Source organism: Bubalus kerabau, chromosome 3, assembly GCF_029407905.1.
Source record: "Bubalus kerabau isolate K-KA32 ecotype Philippines breed swamp buffalo chromosome 3, PCC_UOA_SB_1v2, whole genome shotgun sequence".
In the NCBI taxonomy this organism is placed as follows: Eukaryota; Metazoa; Chordata; class Mammalia; order Artiodactyla; family Bovidae; genus Bubalus; species Bubalus kerabau.
The window spans coordinates 183027811-183055488 of record NC_073626.1 but is presented as its reverse complement, the minus strand read 5'-3'; the positions used below and the strand labels follow the sequence as shown (position 1 = coordinate 183055488).

Below are 27678 nucleotides of genomic sequence, written 5' to 3'. Positions count from 1 at the left end.
TCAGTGATGCCACCCAACCATCTCATCCTCTGTCGTCCCCTTCTCCTCCTGCCTTCAATCTTTCTCAGCATCGGGACCTTTTCCAATGAGTTGGTTCTTTACATCATGTGGCCAAAGTATTGGAGCTTCAGCATCAGTCTTTCCAATGAATGTTCAAGACTGATTGCCTTTAGGATTGACTGGTTTGATCTCCTTGCAGTCCAAGGGACTCTCAAGAATCTTCTCCAACAACACAGTTCGAAAGCATTGAATGAAAGTAAAATGGTGAGGGTTAAGAAAATATTGTTGGTTAATAGCACTTTGCCAGGTATGTTCACACATAGTCTCACTAAGTCCAAACTTCATAATTTCATGAAGTAGATCTTTCATTCAACTCAGTCAATATTGAATGCCTACTATGTTCTAACTAGCTTTAGCCACAGTGATGCCTCATGGAGCTTACATAGTGGGAAGAGACTATAAAAACATGAACCACTAAATAAGGCAGTTTCAAATTGTGATAGATGACGTAACAAATGTGAACAAGAGCTAAGGGAAGGTGTTTAGGTTTCTACCTGGATACAGCTTGTATAAATTCATAGTATAAGAGTATCAAAGTATATCCTTGTTACTTTTTAATTAAAAATTTTTTTTTCAATTTTTATGGTAGCTTTTTTCCTCCTATTAAATACAGATTCTCAGTGGACTGCTCTTCAAGGGCATTATAGAATGCTTGAGCTTGCTCTCTTAGACAAGAAGGCCTCAGTTAATAGCCTTAGTTAATAGAGAGTTTAATTGAATCAGATTTCAAGGCAAGTCTATGAAAGGTGTGGACTTTGGATCTCAGACACCATTCCCTGGAGCTGGCGGTCTTCACTTGCATCACCACATTTGAGGAGGGCAAATCCAGTCTGTGAAACTCAGAAAGATGCCATGCCTAAGTAAAATCACCAACTGAACATGTCTGAAGGATGTGAAACAAAGGTGAATGTAGTCAGTTCAGAAAAATGGGCCCGTTGAGGAAGAGAACAGTGGCTACAGCTGTGCAGAACAAAACTGCCAAGAGGGAGGGCTTGATGTTCCCTTTACAGCAGAACGTAATATTCTCTTTACCAAGGCCATGGTTTTTCTCTAATAATTTCTGCTTAAAAAATACCTTCTGTATGTCAGTTACGTAATATGACATGTTAATGAGAAAATCTACAAGGAAACAATTTCAGCCAGTTTAAGTAACTTGACTACCGCCAGCATTGGTAGAGGTGGGGATTGGAGCTCAGATTGTCTGAGTCCCACCCAGTGTCCTTTACACTCACCACCCCACAAACCTAAGATGCTGCCCACTTGGTAAGACAGAGGAGCGGCAGAGCCCAGGCCAGAAGAGGTACAGGGAAAGCCCTCCGTCCACCAGGATTCCTCACCCAGCACGCAAGTCCAGCCCAGAGAATCCCACTGGACCTTTTTCCATGAAAGGCAAGAGCCCCTTTCTGCTATCGAAGACAAACTGGTTGGTTTTTATTTTTTGTTATTTTTACGTTTTCCTCTTGTCTTTCAGTGTTTAAAATGACTCCACTGCCAACCAGCCTGAGGTTGCTCTTTTCCAAAATCAAAAGACCTTTAAATTGTGTTTGTTGTAAAAGTAGAACATATTTGTTACAAAAAGTCAAAAATGCGCATAGCAGAAGATGAGAGTCCCCGTACCCATTTTTCTCCCCCAATATAGCTTTAAATGTGCCTTCAGAACATGTTTTGTTGCTGTTTTAAAAGATGGGTCTTTTACGTTCTCTCTCAAAGGGATCTAACCTGAGCGCTCTAACCCCCTCAGGTTTTCAGATGACACTCTGGACTGGCCTTAAGTTGAATAGTAGTTAGCTCAATTTATAGGGACGTCACCTGTATGCTAGGTGTTGCTGATCCAAGGTGGACAAACAAGGGCAGACTTTAAGGAACTCACTCTGTTCCTTAAACCAAGGATGAGATGGTAATCCCCCAGTGAACATATACGGAGTATCATATTTAAAACAGGTTAAAAACGTTCTTTTTAATCAGAATGACAATGTAATTAACTGATCTGAGAAGTAGACCAATATTCAAGTGTAAGAGTTCTTTACTTTGCAGGTGACCCTGCCTCCTGCTGAGATAGATGGGGTGAGATCTCTCCCTGGGTAGATCCTGTTCCAGTGCCCTAAGTATATGCCAGGTCAGTTAGTCAGCAATTCTGCTTCAGGAATGAGCCCATGTATCCATTATACCAATGTTACATTTTCAAAATGGAAATTAAGCATTTCCTGTGCAGGAGAGGGAGCTTTTAGGCCTGGGACTAAAACGCAAGGCTCCTCACACCAGTTTGGTGTGTTTTTCCTTACACCCTGTGATTGAGTTCTAGAGCACCGAATGAGTATTAATCTTCATGGACTTTTTATCCATTGCTGACTATATGGATTGGATTGTGCTGGGCAATAGAGATTTAAAGTTGGACAGCTCAAGAAATTCCCTTTTGTTGGAGATCCAGTGGTTAAGGCTGTTCACTTTCACTGCCATGAGCCTGGGTTCAGTCCCGGGTTGGGGATCTAAGATCCCTCAAGCTGCACGGTGCAGCTTAAATAAAGTTGGTCAGGTCAGTCACCTGCATTTTGTGCTGAATAAACAGCCCAGTGACAAAACAGAAGAATAAATTGACAATTTACGCCCCAAAAGGGTTAGTTGCAGAGGAAAGGGCCTGGAGCAGAGGGGTGGAGGGCTTCTCGATTTAGTGAATGAAAGCTCATTGGAAGAAACAATTTATGTCATTTCTTTTACTTTTCCTGGAGCAGAGACCCAGAGAGCTACTAGGCTTTCCCAGGTTGGGTGAGGAGTCAGGCTGGGTACATTGGGGAATTGCTGATGGTGGTCAGATTACTCTGTAATCCGATCTGATCTAATCAAACAAGATGTAATCAATGCTGGTATTTTAAACCAATTTTCAACTGTTTGAAGTGAAAGTTACTCAGTCGTGTCAAACTCTTTTTCTACCCCATGGACTGTAGCCTGTCAGGTTCCTCTGTCGGTGGAATTCTCCAGGCCAGAATACTGGAGTAGGTAGCCTATCGCTTCTCCAGGGGATCTTCCTGACTCAGGAATCAAATCAGGGTCTTCTGCATTGCAGGCCGATTCTTTACCAGCTAACTACCAGGGAAGCCCCTTCAACTGTTCAGTAGCTGTTTCTAGCCATGATAATAGTTTATTAATAGTAAAATTTAGTGCTTCTGGGATGAGGGTAAGAACTCTCAGGGATGGTGTCTTGGACTGGTCTGATTCAGGCCCTACTGGTTTAGAGGAAACAGCCATTGGTTCATTCAAGAAGTGTTTATTTGGTACTCGGGTACCAGGCAGTGTTCTGGGGTGAAAGTGAGACATGGGCTGTTACCGCTTGTAGCTAAATTGTTTGACAAGCGGGGCTGTTACCGCTTGTAGCTAAATTGTTTGACAAGCGGGGCTGTTACCGCTTGTAGCTAAATTGTTTGACGTAACGAATCCCTTTCACTCTCTGGGCCTCAAATCGACCTATTCAGAGATGTGCGTTCACCGTGAACCTGGACTGTTTAGATTCAAATTCCAGCATCACTTCTTTGCTGTTATGTGACCACAGGCAAGTTAACTTCATCCCCCTGAGCTACGGGTTCCTCATCTGTAAAATGGGGATAATATGACTCGTTTCATTGGGTTGTACTGAGAGTGAAATTAAGCAAACGCAATCACTGGGCTTCAGTGCGCCCAATCAAGAGTGGTCACTAGCTTTAATCCCTGCTGATTTCATTAGCCGCAGACCCACTCAGGAACCACACACAGGTGTTATTTAGGGCGTGGCTAACAGCGCAAGGGACCGGCCCGGATTTATAAAACCAGGGTCCGGCGCTGCGATCTACAGTCCGCCTCGGCTGGACAGCGGAGCGTGGTCTTTTCGGGCCTTGGCTCCGCGCCCCCGAGGACCAGAAGCGGGGCTGCCCAGCGGCGACCAGTGCGGAGCACCCGGCGCGCCGAGACTAAGCGACCCCCTGGCTCCCGGAGCGCTCGGCCGCCCGGGTGCGCTCAGTGGACCCGGGTTCCCGGCCGCGGGGGCGGGGCCTGCGGCCGAGCAGCGGCCCCGACGCACCCCACCCTCCCCGCCCCCCGATTTCGCCGAGGCCCGGAAGGGACCGGTCGCGCTTCCGTCTCCGCCGGGGATGCACGGAGGGCGGAGCCGCAGCCCGAGGACGCGACGCGAGCCCAGTTCCGGCGAGGAGGCCGCGCCAGTGACAGCGATGGCGGCGGAGTCGGCGCTGCAAGTTGTGGAGAAGCTGCAGGCGCGCCTGGCCACGAACGCAGACCCGAAGAAGGTGAGCGAGCGGGCGGCCGGGCGGGTGCGGCGTGGGGCGGGCGTTGGGCGCGGCGCGGCCCGGTAACGGTCGCGGGCCCGGGCCCGGCCGTGGGGGGCTCGGACCCGCGGCGCGGTCCCCGCCGGGCTGCGGCCTGCGGCGGGGAACTTCGTGGCCGTCCGGCCGCTGCCCAAGCGGTGGGGCCCGCAGGGCGGCCGTCCTCGACGGGCCGGGGCCTCGGCTTGTGCCGGCCCCGGGCGCCCGCGGGCTGCTGCGGGGCCGGGGCGCGCTCCGCGCGGACGCCGCGTGCCGGCGGGGCTCGCGGAGTCCTCCCCCGGGCGTCCCGGGCCAGCTGTTTTCCTGTCGGGAGAGCTCCCCGCCCGGAGTTAACTCCTGCCCGCTCAGCTACTCGCCCTGCGCGATCCGTCCCCTGATTTCTTCCCGTCTTTTTGATGTTTGTTGGAGAGAAGAGGGTAGCGGCGCGGAGGGGGGGTGGGGGGTGTCTCTGCATGCGCCTGATGGAACTTAGGCTCGGTGTGTGGTCCCTGCGTCCTTAAGACGTTTTTTAATTCCTTTCCGCCTTGATAATTAGATCGTGGACTCTTTTTTTGCTTTCTCAGTAGGTCTCTTTCAAAGCAAAAATAAACCTCATGTCACCCTAACTAAAAACTTAGGTTGTAATTGGAAGAGGTGGGGAGAAACAGGGTTAGAGGTTGCAGCTAGATTTTTCTTTTCCTTCTGGCATTGCTGGAAAGGTAAGGGCTACCGTTTCTGGCAGCTGCGATTGATGGGCAACCATTTTTAATTGTGCTCGGCGAGTTTTGTTCCCCCTCCTTAACTGTTTTCATAAGTTAAATGCATGTTTTTGGGGTGTTTTTTTTTCTTCCGACTTTTCTTCCATTCAGCTTCTCAGTGATTGGGAGAGGGTCCGGTGGATGTTAGTGTTTTTTTAAATTATTGAAATACAGTGATAAAAACACTCAAGGTGTTTGACATTTCTGTCAGCATTATAGCTGCTGTGTACAGTCCTTAAGAGTTTGATTTGTAAATCCCAGAGTGCCTTTTAAAGAGGAAATAATCCAGGGAGTCATTAGAGATAAAATGGTGAGGAGATTTGAGTTCTAATTTATTTGCTAGCCATGGACATTGCGGGGGTGGGGGGGGGGTGTTCCTTGCTAAGCCAGTTTCCTCACCTGCTTCTTCTAGGACAGCACTAAAAGGCGGAAGTGCTCAGTAGATGTTCATCTCCACTCTTTACAGTTTTTCTTGATGGGTCCCTTTCTCTTCACCTTGCTGTCTGTCATAGGTGAGGTTTTTTTCTGTTTCTAAATGCTGTATCTCATTATCAGAGCACTTGCTTCTCATGCATACCTAGCTCAAAGATCAGCTTCTTCAGGACGACATTTGAGCTTTAAGTCTGTGAAAACTGAAATGCTTTCACTTGTTTTGTGTTATATTTTCTATCCTGGCTTCAATACCTAGTGGACAGGCATATTTACAAGTTTCTTTTTACAATAACCCTTTGTGGGCTTCTAATCAATGGTCATTATTTCTGAGTACTAGCTTGTTTTCCTGGACACTGTAGGTTTGCTACTGACTTTAAAACCTTAAAACAACATTATGTAAATCCCCTTATCTCCCCAGTTTCATCTTCCATTGGGTTTAAAAAAAGAAAAAAAAAAAAAAAGCACCATGTAGTATCTGTAGCCATTTCCCCACTAGAGCTTGAATTTTGAAGTAGCTTTTCTAGTTGTTGATGTGCATGAAATTTAAAAGTAAAAAAAGGTTTGTTTGACTTCTCAACCTATTCCAGCTAGGAGTGATTGTGAGTATCTGGGCACAGACAGTCATCCTAAACTTCTGACTTTGCATTATGAAGATCATTTTTGCAAAGGGCACAATAGTTGGCATTCACAAATGAGCTAATGCAGAGGGAAAACTGCAAGCTGGCACCCCGGCCTTCTCAACCGTCTGTTAACCCAACAAGCTCCCACAGGTTGTTCTTGAAATTGCAAGATGATTATATAGCAGTATTGAAATTTGAAACTAAATCTTGATTTCAAACCATTGTTAACCAAAGGGTTGATCCTACACCTCTGTGCATGGATTTTCCAGTGTTAAACATACAGATGTTTAACTATAACTCTGTTTTCACTTTAAGCCCATGTATAATCTAGCTTACTTGGGGGGAAATGTATGAGGCAAACCAGGGTCATTTGGTTCCTACTATTTAAGTGGAAACAGTTTTCATGGCTGGTCAAGTTACTTGTCACAGGTTATCGTTTGAACATGGAAACTACCAGGAACACAGTTTGAAGGCAAGTGGAGAACAAGGGGTCAACACCTTGAACATCTTTAGCTCTTTGGGATGAAGTAGTGTGCAAAGGACACTGAGATTCTTAAGCATGGACTGTGCAAATGTTTTCGGTTTCTCAATGACTTGTTAACAGTTCTTGCAAACTACAACTGGTCCCTGAGTTTGGTAACAGCAAGTTTCCACCTACCTGAAACTGGTTTTAGAAAAGGCAGAGGAACCAGAGATCAAATGCCAACATCCGCTGGATCATGGAAAAAGCAAGAGAGTTCCAGAAAAACATCTATTTCTGCTTTATTGACTATGCCAAAGCCTTTGTGTGGATCTCAATAAACTGTGGAAAATTCTGAAAGAGATGGGAATACCAGACCACCTGATCTGCCTCTTGAGAAATTTGTATGCAGGTCAGGAAGCAACAGTTAGAACTGGACATGGAACAACAGACTGGTTCCAAATAGGAAAAGGAGTACGTCAAGGCTGTATATTGTCACCCTGTTTATTTAACTTATATGCAGAGTCCATCATGAGAAATGCTGGACTGGAAGAAACACAAGCTGGAATCAAGATTGCCGGGAGAAATATCAATAACCTCAGATATGCAGATGACACCACCCTTATGGCAGAAAGTGAAGAGGAACTCAAAAGCCTCTTGATGAAAGTGAAAGTGGAGAGTGAAAAAGTTGGCTTAAAGCTCAACATTCAGAAAACGAAGATCATGGCATCCGGTCCCACCACTTCATGGGAAATAGATGGGGAAACAGCGGAAACAGTGTCAGACTTTATTTTTGGGGGCTCCAAAATCACTGCAGATGGTGACTGCAGCCATGAAATTAAAAGACGCTTACTCCTTGGAAGGAAAGTTATGACCAACCTAGATAGCATATTCAAAAGCAGAGACATTACTTTGCCAACAAAGGTCCGTCTCGTCAAGGCTATGGTTTTTCCAGTGGTCATGTATGGATGTGAGAGTTGGACTGTGAAGAAGGCTGAGCGCTGAAGAATTGATGCCTTTGAACTGTGGTGTTGGAGAGGACTCTTGAGAGTCCCTTGGACTGCAAGGAGATCCAACCAGTACATTCTGAAGGAGATCAGCCCTGGGATTTCCTTGGAAGGAATGATGCCAAAGCTGAAACTCCAGTACTTTGGCCACCTCATGCGAAGAGTTGACTCGTTGGAAAAGACTCTGATGCTGGGAGGGATTGGGGACAGGAGGAGAAGGGGATGACAGAGGATGAGATGGCTGGATGGCATCACTGACTTGATGGACGTGAGTCTGAGTGAACTCCGGAAGTTGGTGATGGACAGGGAGGCCTGGCGTGCTGCGATTCATGGGGTCGCAAAGAGTCGGACATGACTGAGCGACTGATCTGATCTGATCTGAGGATGCCCAAAGAGCTTTACCTTTTTAATGCTTTGTTCTTCTTTGTACCTCATTGAAAATAGAGAGGCTCTGAAGCTGTGTTTCTCTTGGCTTTGGCTAAATTGGTTTCAATATCTCCTGGGTTTTAGTTTTGTCTGCTTTGAAGTCGCCCCTTCTAACCCAAAATGAAGCAGAAAGACAGGATTTACACTTCAAGTTAGTGCTAGGCTTCAAGATGACACACCTTCAGTGACTTCTAGCCCTATCTTATATGTGGCCTTTATAGAGGTCCTGGTAGTGACCTTTCCTCTGCAGACTCTAAACTGTCTGACATTGTGACACTAAGGAGGGACTCTTCTGCTTTGTGTCACGTGTGCTAAGAGGAACATTTTCTTTTCCTCTTTTCTAAGGACAGTGTTTTTTGTTTTTGTTTTTTATGTGGCTTTGTAGTATTAAGTTGGCCAAAGGGGTTTTTCTGTAACATTTTACCAACCCAGTGCCTGCTGTGTTAAACACACTTGACTGACTTGCTTGTTAGGCAAGTTACCTTAATCTCACTGAGCTCAATTTCAGTATTTGTAAAATGGGAAACATAAAATCCATTTTATAGAGTTGGTTAACGAGAATGAAATGAGCTAACAGGTGTAAGAGCTTAACGTAGTAGCCAATGCACAATAAATAGTATTCAATATATAAATGCCTTCCAGAGAATGGTGTTAGAGGAGACAATCTGTTTTTTATCTTTTCAGATAGTCTAAATTTTCCTTTTTAAGAAAAGGATTTGGCAGGAATCTTTGCACCCATCACTTGGGTGACAAGAAATACACATATACTTTGTCCTGAGTTGGATGATGGTGGTGATTGAATTGGAAGTGGAGCATAGTTTTCCATAGATACACTACTTGGCTTCTCAGTTGTTCCCAGTCAAACAAGATGATCACATGTGATCCAGTTGCTCTGCCTAGCGACTGTGTTCAGTAATTATTGAAGTAGAATGACCAGAAACACATACTTACTACTCCACCTAGTAGTAATATGGCATACTAAGTATAGCCTGGGCTACACATGTAAAAAGAACAGATCCTGTTATCAGATATTTAAATATAAAGGCAGTCATAGTTAATCTATTTTGAACAACCTGTACTTTTTGGCATTCCTTGAATGCAAATTTGGAGAAGGCAATGGCACCCCACACCAGTACTCTTGCTTGGAAAATCCCATGGGCGGAAGAGCCTGGTAGGCTGCCGTCCAGGGGTCGCTAAGAGTTGGACACGACTGAGGGACTTCACTTTCACTTTTCAGTGTCACGCATTGGAGAAGGAAATGGCAACCAACTCTGGTGTTCTTGCCTGGAGAATCCCAGGGATGGGGGAGCCTGGTGGGCTGCCGTCTCTGGGGTCGCACAGAGTCGGACACGACTGAAGTGACTTAGCAGCAGCAGCAGCAGAATGTAAATTTATTTGTATATACATAAACCTTTCCTAGAGAATGGCATAGCAGTCATGACTTTGGTTAGAAGTGGAGCAAGTAGGAACTGGCTGAGAATATCTGGTAGAAGATTATGGGTAGCTGTTTAACTTTAACGAATGGTCAGTTGATGAATGAAATGATTAATAAGCACTTATTGAGCTTATATAGCATTCCAGGCACTAGGGCTACAGACATGGTTTGAATCCTCACAACCTGTGAAGTCGAGACAGGACTCAGTTCTGTTTTGCAGATGAAGTAACTGGGGCTCAGAGAGGTTAATGACTTGCACAAGATCACCCCACAAGAAAGTGGCAGGGGCACACTGAAGCCTGTCTTTGGCTGAGACTCTATCTTAACAGCTCTGCTATCCTGATTTTGATCAAGTTCAAGAGACTATACTATAGAAAAGAAATGTGGCCAGACCCAGATTGCTTCTCCAGTCTACCCAGACATTTTCGTTTACCATTTGCAATGCAAAGCGCCTATTCTAGCAACTTGAAATTGGTCTTGGCTTCCCACTTAACATCAAAAAGCAAACAAACAAAAACCCCAATTCTGTTAAACACACTTTCTCTGGAAATGTGATTCCCTTTTCCTGTAGAGACTTCTTCTTTTTTTTTTTTTTTTTTTTTTTTGAGACCTCTTCTTTTTACTTTCCTCCATGAGTGATTTCCTACATTCGGCACCTTTCTCAGAAATTCTAACTGGGGCAGAGCGGTAGTTGTTGATGACTTATATTAGAACTGATAGGTCTTCCCTTGGTGTCGCATAGTGGTTGAAAGCATGGAATCTAAAGCCACAGAGCTGAGTGCATCTTGCCCTACATGCATCCTGGGACAAGTAACTTAACTTTATTGAGTCTGTTTTCGTTCTTGTAAATAGGATAATAACCATACTTAATATTGTATAACACAGGGTAAGCACTTTGCCATTAGATAGTATTCTTTGATATTTGTTCAGGGAATGATTATGATTTTATAACAATTAATGTGTATTTAATTTCTCTCTGCAGCTATTGAAATATTTGAAGAAACTCTCCGCCCTGCCCATTACAGTAGACATTCTTGCGGTAAGAGCTGTGTAATTTTATGTATTATACAAGTGTATCCATCTCCTTTGCAATCGGAGAGATTATACAGTAAGGTTAAGACCATGGGCTCTAGAAGTGAAGGAAACCAGACACAAGGTCACATATTGTGTGGTTTTATTGATATGAAATGTCTAGAGTAGGCAGATCCACAGACAGAAAGTAGATTAGTGATTACCAGGGGTGGGAGGAACTGGGTTTCTTCTTAGGATGATGAAACTGTTCCTAAAGTATTAATTCAGGGAGTTCCTTGGTGGATCAGTGGTTAGAACTCTGTGCTTCCACTGCCATGGGCCTGGGTTCAATTCCTGGTTTGGGGAATTAAGTTTCCACAAGTTGCACAGTGTGGCCAAAAAAAAGTATTAACTCAGACACCAGATGCAGTACTCTTAGGTCAGGATCTGACACCTGCCATAATCACTCTTGTTATTATTTTTAAAGTTCTAGAAGTGTTTTATGTCTTATAAACCATGGGCTTGGTTTGTTTTTTTTGTTTGTTTGTTTGTTTTTTACTGTATTTTTGCTGTTCTGGGTTTTTATTGCTGTGCACAGGCTTTTTTAGTTGCCACGAGCAGGCTTCTCATCACAGTGGCTTTTCTTGTTGTGGAGCACAGACTCTAGGGCAGGTGGGCTTCAGGAGTTGTGACACATGGGCTGAGTCACCCCGAGGCATGTGGAATCTTTGGGACCAGGAATTGAACCTGTGTTCCTTGCACCAGCAGGCAGATTCTTAACCACTGGACTAGCAGGGCAGTCCCTCCAGAGGTGTTTTAATTTAGTGTTTTCCTCTTCTGAATTTGGTATGCTTTGCTACTGTGTGTCGTTAGAGGTTTGGCTCACTGACACAAACTAACTTTGTACTCAGACTTGTATGTTTTTGGATGAAGTTTTGGTTTGTTGGAATGCAGGAGGCTTTATTTCTTTAGAAAATTATGAGCCTAGTTCCACAACCTTCCAACGATTCCTTTGTCAACTTTGTAGGAGACTGGAGTTGGGAAAACGGTAAACAGCTTGCGAAAACACGAGCACGTCGGTAACTTTGCCAGGGACCTGGTGGCCCAGTGGAAGAAGCTGGTTCCTGTAGAACGGTAGGAAAAGTTCTCTTATTCCTTCTCTGCCTTCTTATTTAAAATGTTTATTCTGCCTCAATTATAAAAAATAAGCCATGATCATTAAAGAATATTATAAAATATTTAAAAAGTAGAAGAATAAATTTCTCTTTTTGGTACTGCCTCATGGCTTATGGGATCTCAGTTCCCTGACCAGGGATTGAACCTTGGGCCACAGTAGTGAAAGCCCAGAATCCTCACCACTAGGCCACCAGGGAACTCGAAAGAATAAAAATTTCTAAATTGTACCCTTCAGAGATCAGCATTATTGACATTTTGGAATGTTTCTTTCTAAGTTGGTCTTAAAAGTCATTTTTATACAGTTGTGAATAAACTGACATAAATTACTGCCCCTTTTTAATGTAACAAATTCAATATTTCCCTGTGTTGAAAAGCTTTTTAAGCATTTTCACGTACACAAGATACTTGATCTTTGTAGCCTGTAGTTAAACTCATCATGTTCCATTTATGGAATATTTGAGTTTTCCCAGTTTTAAAACCTAGTTGAGTATCTTTGAGCAGAACCTTCTTCCCAAGCCCATGTTTCTAACTATGTAAACTCTTCATCTTTTGTCATGTTCAGGTTCTGTGACTTTGTCCTGTGAACAAGGATTACCCTGAACTTTTTCTCTGTTTTTTCCTTTTGTTTTAGAACCACAGAGCCTGAGGAACAGAACTTTGAGAAGAGCAGTTCTCGGAAGCGCCCCAGGGATGCCCTAAGGGAGGAGGCAGAGATAGAGGGGGACTACCCGGAAAGCTGGAAAGCCTCCAGCAGCCAGTCATACAGTCCTGATAATAGACAGAAAAAGCACAGAAAACTCCCAGAGCTCGAGCGGTCTCACAAAGTATCTCACAGTCATGCGAGGAGAGATGAAAGAAAGAGGTACCACAGAACTTCTCCAGTTTACTCTTCAGACCATGAGTCTTCCGATTACGGCCATGTTCAGTCCCCTCCACCATCCACCAGCCCTCATCACATGTCTTTGGACCATTACAGACCCCTGGAGGAGGACCATGAGCCCTTTGTTCCCCGCCAGAAGCCTGGCAAAGGCCATAGTAATGCCTTTCAGGACAGACTGGGGGTCAGTCAAGAGCGACACCTGGGGGAAGCCCAGGGGAGAGAAAGCACGAGTCAGAGCAAGGAGCACAGATCTTCCCATAAAGAAAAACGTCCGGCGGATGCCAGAGGAGACGAGAAGTCTTCTCTGATCAAAGAAAAGTCACACAAGGTCGTCTCCAAAGAGGAAAATCGGAGGCCGACCTCTGGGGACAGCACAAAGGAGAAACCGCCCTCTGGTGTCAGGAAAGAGAAGGAGAAGGAGGGCAGCGCCAAGAAGAAGGTCTTACCCGCCTTGGAGGTGGCTTCAGACAACCACCTTAAAAAGCCCAAACCTAGAGACTCCGAGAAAACCAAATCAGACAAAAACAAGCAGAGTCTAGAAAACTCAGACATGGGCAAGGGGGCAGGAGACCTGTTGCCCAAGGCAAAAGAGAAGGTTTCTAACAACCTGAAAACTCAAGAAGGGAAAGTCAAACCTTCGCATTCAGATAGAAAGTCAGTGGCTTCCTTCCCTAAAGGTGAGGAGGCAGATTCGGATGATGAATTTGAGAAACCCACCATGTCTTTTGAGTCATACCTCAGCTATGACCAGCCCCGGAAGAAAAAGAAAAAGATTGTGAAAACTTCAACCACGACTCCCGGAGAAAAAGGACTTAAAAAAAATGATTCAAAAAGCACTAGTAAAAACTTGGACTCAGTTCACAAATTACCTAAGGTGAATGAAAACAAGCCTGAGAAGCTTCCGCCAGTTGGAGCCGACTCAGCCAAGCTGAAAAAGGTAACCCCTGCGGCCCCTTCCACCCAGAGCACCTGGGCCTGCAACCCCACTGCTGATTTGCTTGGCTGGCTTTTCCGTGACTTGCTGAATTTCAATCTGAAATAATTTCCTCCTGGCCTCTCTGGCCACCAGGGTCGGTAGAACCCGAGAAAACTTTTTCTGAGGCATTCCATCGCGCTGGGCCCATCTGTGTGTCTCCTGACTTAGGTGGTATCAGGCATGGCTGCTGCCTCTCCTCCAGGCTGCCTGTGAAGTTACTGCCACATCAGCACTGCTGGGCATCGACTGTGGGAAGGAGCTGTGCTGGTAGAAAGGGGCTCTCCAGTCACTGGTCTCTTCTCTGCAGGTCCCCAGCGATGTGTTGCCAGTATTACCTGACCTCCCATTACCTGTGATCCAGGCCAATTACCGTCCACTTCCTTCCCCTGAATTGATGTCATCTTTCCAACCAAAGCGAAAAGGTAATTTGCTTGTCTTTTTTTTTTTTTTTTTTAAGGAAAAAGTGATTTAAAAAATTTATTATCTGACATCATGAATGGTGCATTTTCTAAGAGCACAGGTTCTAGAGTTGGATGGCTTAGGTTTGAATCCCAGCTCTGGCCTCTACTACAAGTTATATGATCTTGGGCAATAACTTAATTTTCTTGGGCTTCAGTTTCGTACTCTGTGAATGGATGAAATAGTGGTGTCTGCCTATGAGGTGGGTTGAAAGTGGTAATGCTTGTGAAGCTCTGAGCTCTGGCCGTTCACCGAGTGAGTGTCATCAAGTCTTAGCAGCCGCTGTTACTAGCAGCCTTCTGGTCTGTACATTCCACAGGGGCTTAAAAAAGGTCTAGGTTTTTTCTGGGTTTGGTTTTTTTTTTTTTTTTTAAGGTTAGTTTTAATAGCAAAAGAATTAGACACTGCATAGGTGTTCCTTTGTCTCTGGGGTCACACAGAGTCGGACACGACTGAAGCAACTTAGCAGCAGCAGCAGCAGGTGTTCCTTAGTAAGAGGCTCACAGATGGATCATGGCTCATCCACACCATGGCATCCTATGCCACTTTTTTTTTTTAAGTGGAAAAATCTATGTATTGAGGTGATTTCTAAAATTCAGTAAATGACAAAATGATAGTATGTTATTGATTAAAAGGAATAAAATGTTAGCTTGTTTTTGCATAGACTTTCTGGAAGGACATAAGAAACTGTCTAATTCTTTTGCTTTCTCAGAGGCACTGGTTGCCTCAGAAAGGGAACTGAGAGGCTGAAGAATGGGGTGGAAGGAGAGTTTTCATTGAAGAGCCGGTGCCTTTTTAAAACTTTTTTTAAAATCTTTTGATGGCAGCACATGGCATGTGAGGTCTTAGTTCCCCCACCAGGGGTTGAACCTGCGCCCCCTGCATTGGCAGCTCAGAGTCTTAACCACTGGACCACTAGGGAGGTCCAGCTTAGTGCCTTTTATAACTTATATTCCTGTTTTTCTTGTCTTGCAGCACTCTCCTCACCCCAGGAAGAGGACGAAGCTGGATTCACCGGAAGAAGAATGAATTCTAAGATGCAGGTCTATTCTGGTTCCAAGTGTGCCTATCTCCCCAAAATGATGACCTTGCACGAGCAGTGCATCCGGGTGCTTAAAAACAACATCGACTGTAAGTCACATGCTTCTCTTCTGCTCCCTGGCACGTTGGGTCACTGGGTGACTTGACCGCTACTCAGTCCCTTTTACCCTCGATCCTCTGCAGCGATCTTTGAAGTGGGAGGCGTCCCATATTCTGTCCTTGAACCTGTTTTGGAGAGGTGCACACCTGATCAGTTGTGTCGAATAGAAGAGTACAATCACGTGAGTGTCCTGCTTGGATGGCAGGAGGGCAGTTTGCTGGCTTGTGTCTGAAAAAATAGGTTTGTCTCTGATTTGCCACAGTGATGGGCAGGCAGCAGTCAGAGCACTGTTCTGGGTTTGCCTATGGGCCTTTAAACAAGCAGAGTGTTAGCCCCTGCCCCTAGCATCTTAAGTAGGCCTCTTAGGCTAGAATCAAGGTGGGATTAAAAGGTGGGAGCGGGGAGAGGTGGACCATTTCCCACACGTCCCTTGCGCTTTCCTAGATTCAGAAGTCAAGGGAAAATTCTAGAAGCACAGCCCGTGGGATCCAAGGCAGGGATTGAGCTTTGTTCACCAGACACCTGAGTGTCTACACGGAAGATTGACTGAGTGTCTTCTAGAGGCAAACAGATCTATCCCCCAGTCCTCCTAAGGCCGGAGACACTCATTTGATTGCGTGAGCTGTCCCTCTCTGGTTCAAAGGATCTGTGGCATCTCCTCCTCGGGCGGCCCCTGGCCATGGCGGTTCAGTGTGGTGCTGGGGGAATGCTTGGACTGGACTTCAGTTCCTTCCCTGCACAGGAAAAGACTGATCTGAAGCTAATTTGGTGTTGTCTTCTCTCCTAGCCCCTCAGCCCCCAGCAGCAGTTAGCAGTGCCTTGCACTTAATATTTTAATTCAGGGATTTGGTTTTTCCCGGAACCAGGGTGCTTCACAGCACTACTGCTGTTACCGTGCAGACCAAAATACTGCGAGGAACCGGCCGCCCCGGCAACTGAGGGCAGAAGGAGGAGGCAAGAGCGCGCGCGTGTAAATGACATCCTGGTTCTGATTTTAGGTATTAATTGAAGAAACGGATCAATTATGGAAAGTTCACTGTCACCGAGACTTCAAGGATGAAAGGCCGGAAGAGTACGAGTCATGGCGGGAGATGTACCTGCGGCTTCAGGATGCACGAGAGCAGCGGCTGCGAGTCCTCACAAAGAACATCAGATCTGCACATGCCAATAAGCCCAAAGGTAAGACTGCAGGCCGGGACTGGCAGAAGAGTGAGCCCTGTGCTCTGCTCATGTCAGGGCTGTGGCGGGCTCAGCTAACCTCTGGCCCCTAGCACTCTCTCATTTGCAGAAGTGGGCAGAGGGCAAGGTGTTTGTTCTGCCACTACCCATGCTACCCTACAGAGAGGTTTCCAGGGCTGGTCGATTGTCCACTACCTTTGGAGGCCCTTGAAAAGCCTTTGTCTCTTAACAGCATAGATTATTAACAGTAGCATCTCAGCTCAAGAAGGCAGGTATTAACCTCCATTTATCCACAGGCCGACAAGCAAAAATGGCCTTTGTCAACTCGGTGGCCAAGCCACCTCGTGATGTTCGAAGGAGGCAGGAGAAATTTGGAACAGGAGGAGCAGCTGTGCCTGAAAAAATCAGGTAAGACCTCTGTTCCTCTGTGGTTCTGCCTGCTCAGGGAGAGAGCCCGAGGGCAGGCCCTAGGGCAGGAAGCAATTCATTTTGTCTGGGGGAGGGGGGAGCCTGAGGCCAGAATGGGTTCTGAAGGCTGTCCTTGACCCACTGGGCCCTAGCTCCCTGAGCCGCAGCTTCCATGGCTGCACTGTGGCCCGGATAATGACCCCTGCCCCTCAGAGAGTTCTGGATTACATGGAGAACAGGGCCTGCCTCTGAGACTCATTCCCTAAGGCTTTCCCTTTCTCTGCTTAAACAGAAAACATGTTACTGCAATGACTATGTTATCTAAGTACGTTTGCATTTTCAAAATACAGATTTACACTGAAACAGTGAAAAGTTAGTCAAGATTATCATTCATCCCAAAGACTACCATGTCACTTCCAAGCTATGAGCAAAATCGAGGTAGCCGGTCCACTGTTCATAGCCACAGAACCGAGTCCGCAGGTCAGCCCACTTCAGGCTGTTTGTGCCGAGGGTCGGTTTCTCCTGCTTTTGACTTTCAGCTTTGCTCTGTGTTCCAGGATCAAGCCAGCGCCGTACCCCACAGGAAGCAGCCGGGCTTCCTTCAGCAGTGGCAGCAGCAACAGCTTTAATGCCAGCCCTGAGGAGCCGGCCTACGACGGCCCGAGCACCAGTGGCGCCCACCCAGCTCCAGTGCTCAGCAGCACCGTTTCCTATGATCCTAGGAAGCCAGCCGTGAAGAGTAGGTGCCTCGGGGCTCTGCTCAGTTGCCTCAGCGCTAGTCCCCACGAGCGTCGGCGCCCGTTACGTCGTCAGTGCGGCGCCAGCCGTGCGCCTGGTGTGTCGGGTGTGGCGTGCATGAGCCTTGCCCGCGGCTGGTCTGAACATCAGCGCCTCCTTCCTCTGCCTTGTTCATATGCGTGTTGTGTGTATCGTTTAAATTTTGAGCGTAGTGAATATTCATTTCGGTGCTCTGCTTGTTGTTTTTTTTTTTTTCAGCCTAAATGTAGACTTGCTTCTCTAGGCAACAGCATGGAGTTAACAGCTGAATGATTTTGTTGAAGTTTTATAAGCCCAGCTTCCAAGTATTTATTTTTTATATCTAGTTGGATCTAGTTTGTGTCTCACTAACCTTATTACCATAGACGATCCTAAGTATTCTGCAGGGGTGTCCTGACTTAAGCATTATTCTGTATTGACTTCAGGGCTCGCAGGAGCGTGGGAGCTTTGGCTGGGCTCAGGCTAACCCATTTAGAAGCAGGCTAGTCCTTCTTAGGTGGTATTTGCATTTAGCTCATCTCAGACCTGTTGCTGCACAGGACAGGTATGAGAGTGGGTGCTTTTTGCTGGTTTGGATGTTGGTGAAGCAGAGTTAAATTGCGGCTCAGAGTGGCCTGTAGAGTCTGGCATGGATTGAAGCCCATTTCTGTCACTTAGCGTACAGGGGCAGCCCAAGAGACTTAGAGGGAGTGATTGTCGGGGCCCTGGTGGGTGCTCGGGAAGCATTTGCTTTGGGCTGCTACTTGCATCGGTTCATCTGGCTGCGTAGAGCCAAGAGTAGCAAGCCTTGGGTTTGCCTAAACCACTGGTGTCCAAACTGCCGTGGATCTGAAACAACTGCCTTGTCTCTCTTCACAGAAATTGCCCCAATGATGGCCAAGACGATTAAAGCTTTCAAGAACAGGTTCTCCCGACGATAAATCGAGGACTTACCTTGGAAATGAATTCTGGGGGGAGGAATACAAGGACGGTGGGGGTTGGGGAATGGAACTTCCAGAGGAGACCAGAGCCTTCCACTCCGTGGAAGCTTTCGGTCCCCGAGTCCTGCGCCGTCAGCAGGCGTGTGCCTGAGCCGGTGTCCGCAGCCGCTGCCTCCTTGCCTGGCGAGCACTTCAGAGTTCTGAAGACGTGAAGCTTCGCTCTCACCGAGGATTTTAAGGTCGATTGTACCTTTGTTGTTAATTAGCTTCTTTGTAAACTATAAGACATAGTTTTAATTAATAAATATTGCCCCCAGATTGTATTTATATTACCTCCCTCTGCCCCCAGTTTTTCTGTTCTGTTTTTTTTTGGTCCTCTCCCACACACTTAGCCTTTTATTTTTAGGGCTCTTTGTTAGAAGCCTAGTGGAAGTCTTTCTCCTGTCCCAGTTCATCTCTCCTGAGCGGACTCTGGTCCAGAGAGAGGACTGGGTGTCCCCGGAGCCTGTGCGGGGCACGCTGCGCTGCGGGGTGCCTGTGTTGGAAGGGGAGCCTGGCCTGGAGACCGGCGTGTTTAGGGCGGCCCCCTCCCTCCGGGAACCCGTCTCAGTGTCGCGCTGCAGTCCTGCACAGGTGCATCTCTTCCCTACTCATCACATAGTATTTATTAAGGGACGTTCTAGAGTCTTCCCCCCGCCCCACCATTCTTTTTGCCAGGTCCCGCTTCTTTTGAGGCTTAACTTGAGGACACAGAACCCCAGTATTTTTACAGTTTCCAGTTTCTAATTGAAAACTTGAGGCTCCTTTTCCTCCCTGACTTTTCCCTCTCCCCACTGGCATGGGGCAGAAGACAAACACCTGGCGGGGCTTTTTGTAGGCCCCCAATGCAACTTAAAGAACCAGCACTTTAATCTCTTACTCCCTGTGAATCGCTGAATGGTTTTAAAAAGTAATGCTATGTTGGAAATCGGTTTTGTTTTTGCCTTTTTTTAAGATCATGTGATTGAAAGAGCACAATTTGCTATGTTTTGTAGAGAACTTTGCAGCTTGAAACTGTCTCTATCTTTGAGTCTTTAAGCCAGAATTCGGAGGAAAGGACCAGTTTAAGGAAAGGGTTTGAGCCACAGGGGCATCCACAGGTTTGGAAGGGAGAATCTCACTTTGGAGTTGACATAGGACGAAAGATTAGAACTAGGAGGACAGCGTCAGTGTTCTTGGCTGTTGAAGGGCAGTGACCTAGTAGGAACCCCCTTGGTCATGACCCTGGTAGAAGTAGATACTATAAATTGGAGATGCCCATCCTTTAGAAGTCTGAGAAGCAGATTGAGGGTGTGGTTAGTGTGGCAGCCCATGGAGCTTGGCAGTTGGTGATCCCTTTGACAAGGTCACTCAAAGCTCACAGCATGGAGCCCACTGTTTTTAACCATCCTGTAGACCTCAGGCTAATGCTGAAGGTTGCAGAGTGACACAGCAAGAAGTCTGTGCAGCAAAAGCTGCATTGTTCAGCGTGCATTGCTGCGCAAGGTGCCTGAGGGACACAAGTATCGCTGTGTTTTAATTTGCTGTGTTTTTGAACTGGGTAAATGCATTCTTTCTCTTGATCATATGTGTTACCGTTCCACCAGTCCCCCGGCCCACTCCCCAAATGTGGCACTAGGAAGCCTCTTCTCTAAAACCACAAGCGCACCAGGGTCAGGCGCCAGGCGTCTGTTGCCTGGGACAGCTTCCTCGGTGTCCACACCTTGAATTTGTCTCTTTACCTGTGTGTTGAAGTCTCTGCCACTGAAACCAGTTTTCCATATTTGATTCAGTTGTGTGTGATTTAATTTCCTTCATTAGGAGTCTTTGAGCAGGGAGGGAATAAAAGACACACCCCAGCATCACTCCCCATCTTTGGATCACCCGTTTACATAGAGCCAGATCTTCCTCCCGCCCCCTCTAAGAGTGTCTGCATCAGGGATATGACTTGGTGGGAAGGGTGAGGGAAGAGGAGAAACCGAGTTTTCAAACGACCGCCTCTCCTGGATTGTTGAAATGGCTGCAGAGCAGACACAGGTTGATGTTGAACCTTTGGTCTCATTTGTGAAAACTTGTGCAATTCCTTTTTTCTGTGCTACACTACACACAAATCACCAAATTGCAAATTAACCCATTGTGATCCTTGGTGTAATGAACAGTTTCTTTGGGGCTTTTTCTTTCTTTCCGGGAAGTGGGAGGGAAAGGAGCAAGGTATTATCTTGCTCTTCATTTGTATTTTGGTCCCAAAATGTAAATACGATTTTCTATGTTACTTTTTTGTGGTAACTACCAAGATGAATATTTTAATTAGATAAGTTATATGAAAAGAAAGGAAAATTCCATGTCTAAATAAAAAAAAAAAAACAATACCCATATTCTGTTGTCTTTCTTCCGTTCTTCCTTATTGTGTCAGAATGGTAGTCAGTCACAATGTCTGGTTCCTGGGCTGGAGGCAGAGATCTTAATCCCTGGGCTGGGCCGTAAAGGATGTTGAATTTCTGTCTGTATTGTAGCACAGCTGTTCTGGGGAAGGGGGACTCCCAGCGGGGAGAACCCTATGAGCAATGCAAGGCAACTCAGATACAAATGAGCACTTAGTTTAAAAACTCTTGGCTGGGCTGGGGAACTTGCATGTTCACAGCAAATACTTGTGTTGCCCCTGCTCTGTCGCTGCGTAAGACAGACACGGCCCTGCCTTCATGCAGCAGCATCTAGTAGGGGATACAGTGATGAAATAACAACACAAATAGTTTGTGTTTTTCTTTTATGGCTGCACCGCATAGCTTGTAGGAGCTCAGATCCCTAGCCAGGGATTGAACCCAGCTCCTCAGCAGTTAAAAGTGCAGAGTCCCAACCACTGGACTGCCAGGGAATTCCCAAAATCATTGTTTAAAATACAGATTTCTGGGCCCCACTACAGAAATCTGAATTGGTCTGAAGTATGATCTGGAAAAAGGTACTTTTTCATAGGCCTCCCTCAATGAGTTGCATGGGTAGCCTGGTTTGGGAATGCCTAATACAGTGGGACGAAGAAGGCAATGGCACCCCACTCCAGTACTCTTGCCTGGAAAATCCCATGGACAGAGGAGTCCGGTAGGCTGCAGTCCATGGGGTCGCTAAGAGTCAGACACGACTGAGCAACTTCACTTTCACTTTTCACATTCATGCATTGGAGAAGGAAATGGCAACCCACTCCAGTGTTCTTGGCTGGAGAATCCCAGGAATGGAGGAGCCTGGTGGGCTGCTGTCTATGGGGTCGCACAGAGTCAGACACGACTGAAGTGACTTAGCAGCAGCAGCAGCAGCAGCAGTACAGTGGGAGGACAATGCATGAACTTCGGAGTAAGTCAGATTCAGGTTTAAATCCTGGCTCCACCACTCTAGCTTTGTGAAATCTCTCTGAGCCTCGGCTTTCTCATCTATGAAATGGGAATAATGACACCTCGCAGGAATTCTTAGAAGGATTAAATGAAAGAAGTAGAGCTCAGTAAGTTTTAGTGTCCTTCATTCTCTCCAAAGGTGGAATGAAAGGCAAAGTTTTGTTTCCAATTGACAGGAATTAAAGCTTTAGGGTCACAAGCTAAGCACTATTCTGAGGTCAGTCAGTCCTTCCTGATAACTGAAATCTTAGCCCCTGCTGCCCCAGATAGATTAGTTCAACTTCTCTGTTTTAGACTCCTATCTCTTCCAGGTCCTTTAAACCATAGCCCCCAACAACCACCAAAAAGGCAGCCACTACCTAATTTCTTGTTATCTCAGGAATCACAAATGCCAGGAATTTGGTGTAAGACAGAAGTGGTGGGAACAGAAGGAAAATGAGCTATTAACCCAGCTCCACTTGATTGTTTCCAGGTAGACGGCAGGGTCCAGTGTTGCCACATCTTATGAGTTTTAAATAAAAGACAGAAATCTAGATGGATGTGTAAAATCCCCCAGTTTCTAAAACCCTGTGTCACAACTATATGCGATACTTCAGAAAACCTATATATGAAGTGGATGATTCTCCAGAAATAGAACTTATCAAAATGACCCCTATAGAAATGGCAAATCTAAACAGACTAATTACCATAGAAGAAATAGAGAAAGTGGTTGCGGTGCTTGCCCTATAAAAAAAGCTCCAGACCCAAGATGTCCTAGGGGAATTCTTTCAGCCTTAACGATCAGATAATACCAAGGCCACTTAAACTACTGCAAAGCAAAGAAAGAAGAGCTTGGGGAATCTGGGGCTTGGCTATGGTACAGTAACAACTAAAATCCCAGTGACTCAAAACAACTAAGCTTTGGGGACTTCCCTGGTGGTCTGGTGCTTAAGAATCCACCTTGCAATGCAGAGGACGCTGGTTTGATCCCTGGTCCAGGAACTAAGATCCCACGTGCCCTGGGGCAACTAAGCCCACGCGATGCAACTACTGAAGCCTCGTACCACAACTAAGAGAGTCCATGCACCACAGTGAAAGATCTTGCATGACACAATGAAGGTCCAATGTGCTGAAACTCAGATCTGAGGCAGAAAAATAAACATTAAAAAAAAAGTTTGTTACTCAGTCTCCCTTAGGGAGGCCTTTCCAAGTAAGTGCAGAATACTGCACTGGACCCTAGGCTGTGTCCAGAGGATACATCCATCATTTCCATCATATTGCACTTGCTGCCCCAGAACTCAAGGGAAGTGCAATTCATCCATATACCTTGATGCAGAGCACCGGAAATATTTGCTAACTCCAAAGGCAATCATAGTAGCCTGGACTCGGGTAATCCACAAGCCCACCCAACTTTGGATCCCACACTTCTGAGTGTCAGCAGGCCAGGTAAGCTCTCTGTGTCTCAATATTTTCCTCCAAAAATGAGGACAATACACCAACCTTATAGAGCTATCATATAATGATTTAATGAGATAAAAATATGTCAAGTGCCTAGAATAGGGCCTGGCACATAAAAAGAGCTCAAAGCATGTCAGCCAGGACATTGATGATGAATTAGGGGAAGTACCCAACATGGAAGGACCCCACGTGGCGCAGTGGTAAAAGAATCCTCCTGCCAATGCAGGAGACCATCCCCAGGTCAGGAAGATCTTCTGGAGGAGGTAATGGCAACACACTCCAGTATCCTTTCTTGGAAAATGCCATGAACAGAGGAGCCTGGCAGGGTACAGTCCATGGGGTCAGAAAGAGTCGGACACAACTTAGCAACCGAGCATGCACACACACACACACACACAACCAGACTTGCAGCTCAGAGCCGCCGCCTGGTTCAATGGGAAATTGCAATTGCTAAGCGGGGTGGATTTGGAGGAAACCAGGAGAATCCCAGGGACGGGGGGAGCCTGGTGGGCTGCCGTCTATGGGATCGCACAGAGTCGGACACGACTGAAGTGACCTTTAGCAGCAGCAGCAGCAGCAGCTGTTGGAAGGGTAGCCTAGCTCTGAATTGCCTTTTGCTTTGGCAAGCAGATTCTTTACCACTGGGCACCTGGGAAGCCTGACAGTCTGGTTAGCAATAAGTAATCAACACTATTTAACCTTTTCCTACCCAGCAGATGGTGTTTCGAACCTTTCTCATACATCATTTTATAAAGCCCTCATAGTAAAATACTATAAAGTAGGCACTCTTTTATATAAGAGATTTAAAGAAGCGAAGCGACTTGCCCAACAGGCCATACCCAGTATTTGTAGGACTGGGGCAAGAGTACAAATAAGGAAGCTTTGCAGCAGAACAGCTTCAAAGTCAATGGGGTAGAGTAGCCAGTACAGAAGTGCGTCTGAGGTGCTGGCTGTGGATTTCAGTGCGATCATTTGCCCTCACGTGTTCATTGTCTGGCTTTTGCTTCTACAGATGCTGCTTTGTATCTGATTTAGACAGACTGTGAACATATCTTTTTAAAATACCTTTCAAATTCTTCGTAGGGTATAATTTTGATAGATGACTGCAGATTTTCCTATAGTTTTTCAAATTAATAAAGACCATATGACTTCCCCCAAAAAAGTTATAAATGGAACTAATGAGCTGTTAAATAATATACAGCCTAGGGAATTCCCTGGCAGTCCATTGGTTAAGGCTCCAAGCTTTTACTGCTGCGGGCCTGGGTTTGATCCCTGGTAGGGGAACTAAGATCCCGCAGACGGCATGGCCTGGCCCCAAATAGCCAAACAAACCAAAAATACAGCCTATTCTGCTACTTTGACAAATAAATACCTTTGCGATGACCTGGGGGCCACATTTAGATTTCTGAGCCTTTGGAGCTCTGCACTAGAAGGTCATGGAATGGGAAAAGGCAAGGCCCTACCCCCACCCTAACCCTCTTCTCAGACCCCTAAATATGTTTCCCTGCAAGGGGGCTTGAGCACAGCTGTGCAGGTGTCCTCATCTGCGTGCACACATTCTCTTGTAGGGTTTATAAATTGAAAAGGTCCATCAGGTATCCAGTACAGTGAATGATGAAAGAGCCACAGCATCACATCTCAGAATACTAGGGACCAAGAGAAGATCTTAAAAGCTTCCAGGGAGGAAATGGAAATCCACACAAAGAATGACACTGTATTTCTCAAAGCTGGGAGAAAACAGAATAATACCTTCAAAATCTTGAGATTCCATCCTCATCCAAACTACCAATTAAACGTAAGGGAAGTTTAAAGACATTTTCAGGGGTCACTTCTGATGCACAGTAGCATGGTAGCCACCTACAAGAGGGCTTCTAATAGGTTCTACCTCTTGGTATTCACAGCCTTATGGTGTTTCCTCTCACATGAAATATGGCTGACGTATGGAACCATGGAATATTGCAGAGTCAACAACATGTGATTTCTAAGGCTTAGTCATAAAAGATACTGTATTTTCTATTTTTCCCTCTCTTGGATCACTTGCTGTGGTGAAAGCCAGCCACCATGTCAAGAGGACACTCAAGCAGTCCTATGGAGTGGTCCACAGGAGGAACTCAGGTCTTGTGCCAACAGCCAGCACCAACTTGCCAGTCGTGCAAGTTCACCATCTTGGAAGTGTATCCTCCAGTCCCGGCCAAGCCATCAGAAGACTTGAGTTTCATGAGAGAAGAGACAGACCCCCCCTGCCCACACAAGGTCAATTGTTGCCTTAAGATTAAATCTGGCAGTGATTTGTTACATAACAAAAGGTGAACAGGGGTTCACTGGGGGCAGGGGAGCAGGGAGCCATAGTATTTTGCAGTTCTTCCAATTAAAAGGTAAAGTCTATATCTCAACTCTTGAATTTGGATTTAGCCAATAAAACTTGTTTTGGCTGATGGAACATTAACAAAAACGATAGAAGCCTGAGGTTATTGAATGCTTGTGTAATTGGCCCTTCCCTCCTGTGCTCCTGGAATTCAGTAACTGCAGCAACGTGAGTGAGCTCAGGTAGCCTGCTCGTGACCCTTGGCCGTCACCTCCGCTAACAGCTCGTATCAACAAGACATGTGAGTGAGGCCATTCCAAACTAATCAGCCCAGCCAACTTGCCCAGAAAACAACTGCCCTGGTGATCTGCAGAACCATGAGAAACAGTAAATGTTGTTGTTTAAAGCTTTTAGGTTTTGGGGTGATTTGTTACACAGTATAAGCTAATTGATACAACATGTTTGCTTTATGTATACCTTTTTGTTTCAGGAAAACAAAGGAGGCTCAAAGCCTAGTTTCTTCTCAGACTTATCTGATCTTGGGCAAATTAATTCATTTCTTTTAGCCTCAATTTTCCTCACCTTCAAACTGGAGAAAATACTGGGCAATACTCCCTATCTCTTAAAGATCATGTGACAAATAATTAAGATGAACCACATGAACTACCCTGGTTGCTCAGCTGGTAAAGAATCTGCCTGCAATGTGGGAGACCTGGGTTCGATCCCTGGGTTGGGAAGATCCCTTGGAGAAGGGAAAGGCTACCCACTCCAGTATTCTGGCCTGGAGAATCCCATAAACTGTAGAGTCCATGGGGTCACAGAGTGGGACACAACAGGCTGACTTTCGTTTCACATGAACTACATGGGCTTCCCAGGGGGCGCTTGTGGTAAAGAACCCAATATTCACTGGAAGGACTGATGCTGAAGCGCCCATACTTTGGCCACCTGATTGGAAGAGCTGATTCCTTGGAAAAGACCCTGACGCTGGGAAAGATTGAAGGCAGGAGGAGAAGTGGACAACAGAGGATGAGATGGTTGGATGGCATCACCGATCAATGGACATGAGTTTGAACAAACTCAGGGAGATGGTGAAGGACAGGGAAGCCTGGCGTGCTGCAGTTCATAGGGTCGCAAAGAGTTGGACATGACTGAGCAACTGAACAGCAGCAGCAGCCAAGGCAGGAGATGGAAGAGACCTGGGTTTGATCCCTAGATTGGGAAGATCCCCTGAAGGAAGGTATGGCAACCCACTCCAGTATGCTTGCCTGGAGAATCCCCATGGATGGAGGAGCCTGGCGGGCTATGGTCCATGGAGCCACAAAGTGTCTGACATGAGTGAAGCAACTTGACACACATGCATACAAACTACATAATGTGCTTAGCATGGCACAGGGTGCAGGATAAATCAGTAAGGGTTGACAATGATGCAAATGACAGGAAAGAAGACAAAAATGGGCAGAAGGGCAGGGTAAGGCCTGGGTTAGTCCTGAAGTGGGACACAGTCTTTCCAAAGAAGGACTGCTGAGTGTATCATTCAATTAAACAAGTATTTGCTAAGTGTTTAGCACACGCTGGGCCCGATCCCTGAAATTGTAATGTAAAAGCAGGAATAGGTCATGACATTGAGCTATTTGAATCAGAACCAAGCTTGCCTGCTTCACAAAGAATTGAACTAGGACATCAAAATATTTCTGAATGGAACTTGAGGAGATGGATATTTTGTGGCTGCCCTCAGTCTCGTCTGCATACTTCGGAGCCAGAAGTGAAGGGCAGGGGATATTCACAGTATCCTTTTACTGTCCCTGCATCCTATCTTTCCCCGTCTCCACCAAGGAATAAGCACGCAGTCTACCCCCAAACCAGAATTACTCCAGCTCTAAACAGTGCTCCCCACCCTTGATCTCAACCTGAAACAGAGCAGGTCTACGGTCCTTGCCCCCTTCCATGTCCTCAGCCTGCCTTTTTTTCTGTGGAAAAACACTTTAGCCAAAGAATACGTTTAATCAGAGAAGTGAGAAAACGCAGAAACAAAGAGCAGTCAAAGGAGACCGCATAGTAATAGTGTAGTCGTGAAGCATATTCAAGGACCTTTTACTTCCTTCTCAAGGGCTACAGATAATATTCTGA

At 46.1% G+C, this 27678-nt stretch overlaps 1 protein-coding gene across 1 annotated transcript; it reads left to right on the top strand.

Annotated features, from left to right (window-relative positions):
- Window positions 1-4127: 4127 nt before the first annotated feature.
- On the top strand, window positions 4128-18740 carry ELOA (elongin A). The gene is made up of 11 exons (XM_055574168.1): window positions 4128-4331; window positions 10467-10523; window positions 11523-11629; window positions 12303-13488; window positions 13835-13949; window positions 14962-15117; window positions 15211-15308; window positions 16126-16306; window positions 16603-16714; window positions 17272-17453; window positions 18350-18740. Exons 1-11 carry the CDS (start codon window positions 4179-4181, stop codon window positions 18409-18411), a joined length of 2409 nt encoding a protein of 802 aa, XP_055430143.1. The 5' UTR covers window positions 4128-4178; the 3' UTR covers window positions 18412-18740.
- The last annotated feature ends 8938 nt before the right edge of the window (window positions 18741-27678 follow it).

Bases quoted from the DNA above. Each gene is read 5' to 3' on its own strand.
- ELOA (XM_055574168.1), top strand. From the start codon at position 4,179: ATGCACGGAGGGCGGAGCCGCAGCCCGAGGACGCGACGCGAGCCCAGT. The intron at 10,524-11,522 runs GTAAGAGCTGTG...TCAACTTTGTAG, and splicing joins TTACAGTAGACATTCTTGCG to GAGACTGGAGTTGGGAAAAC. The intron at 15,309-16,125 runs GTGAGTGTCCTG...TTCTGATTTTAG, and splicing joins GAATAGAAGAGTACAATCAC to GTATTAATTGAAGAAACGGA.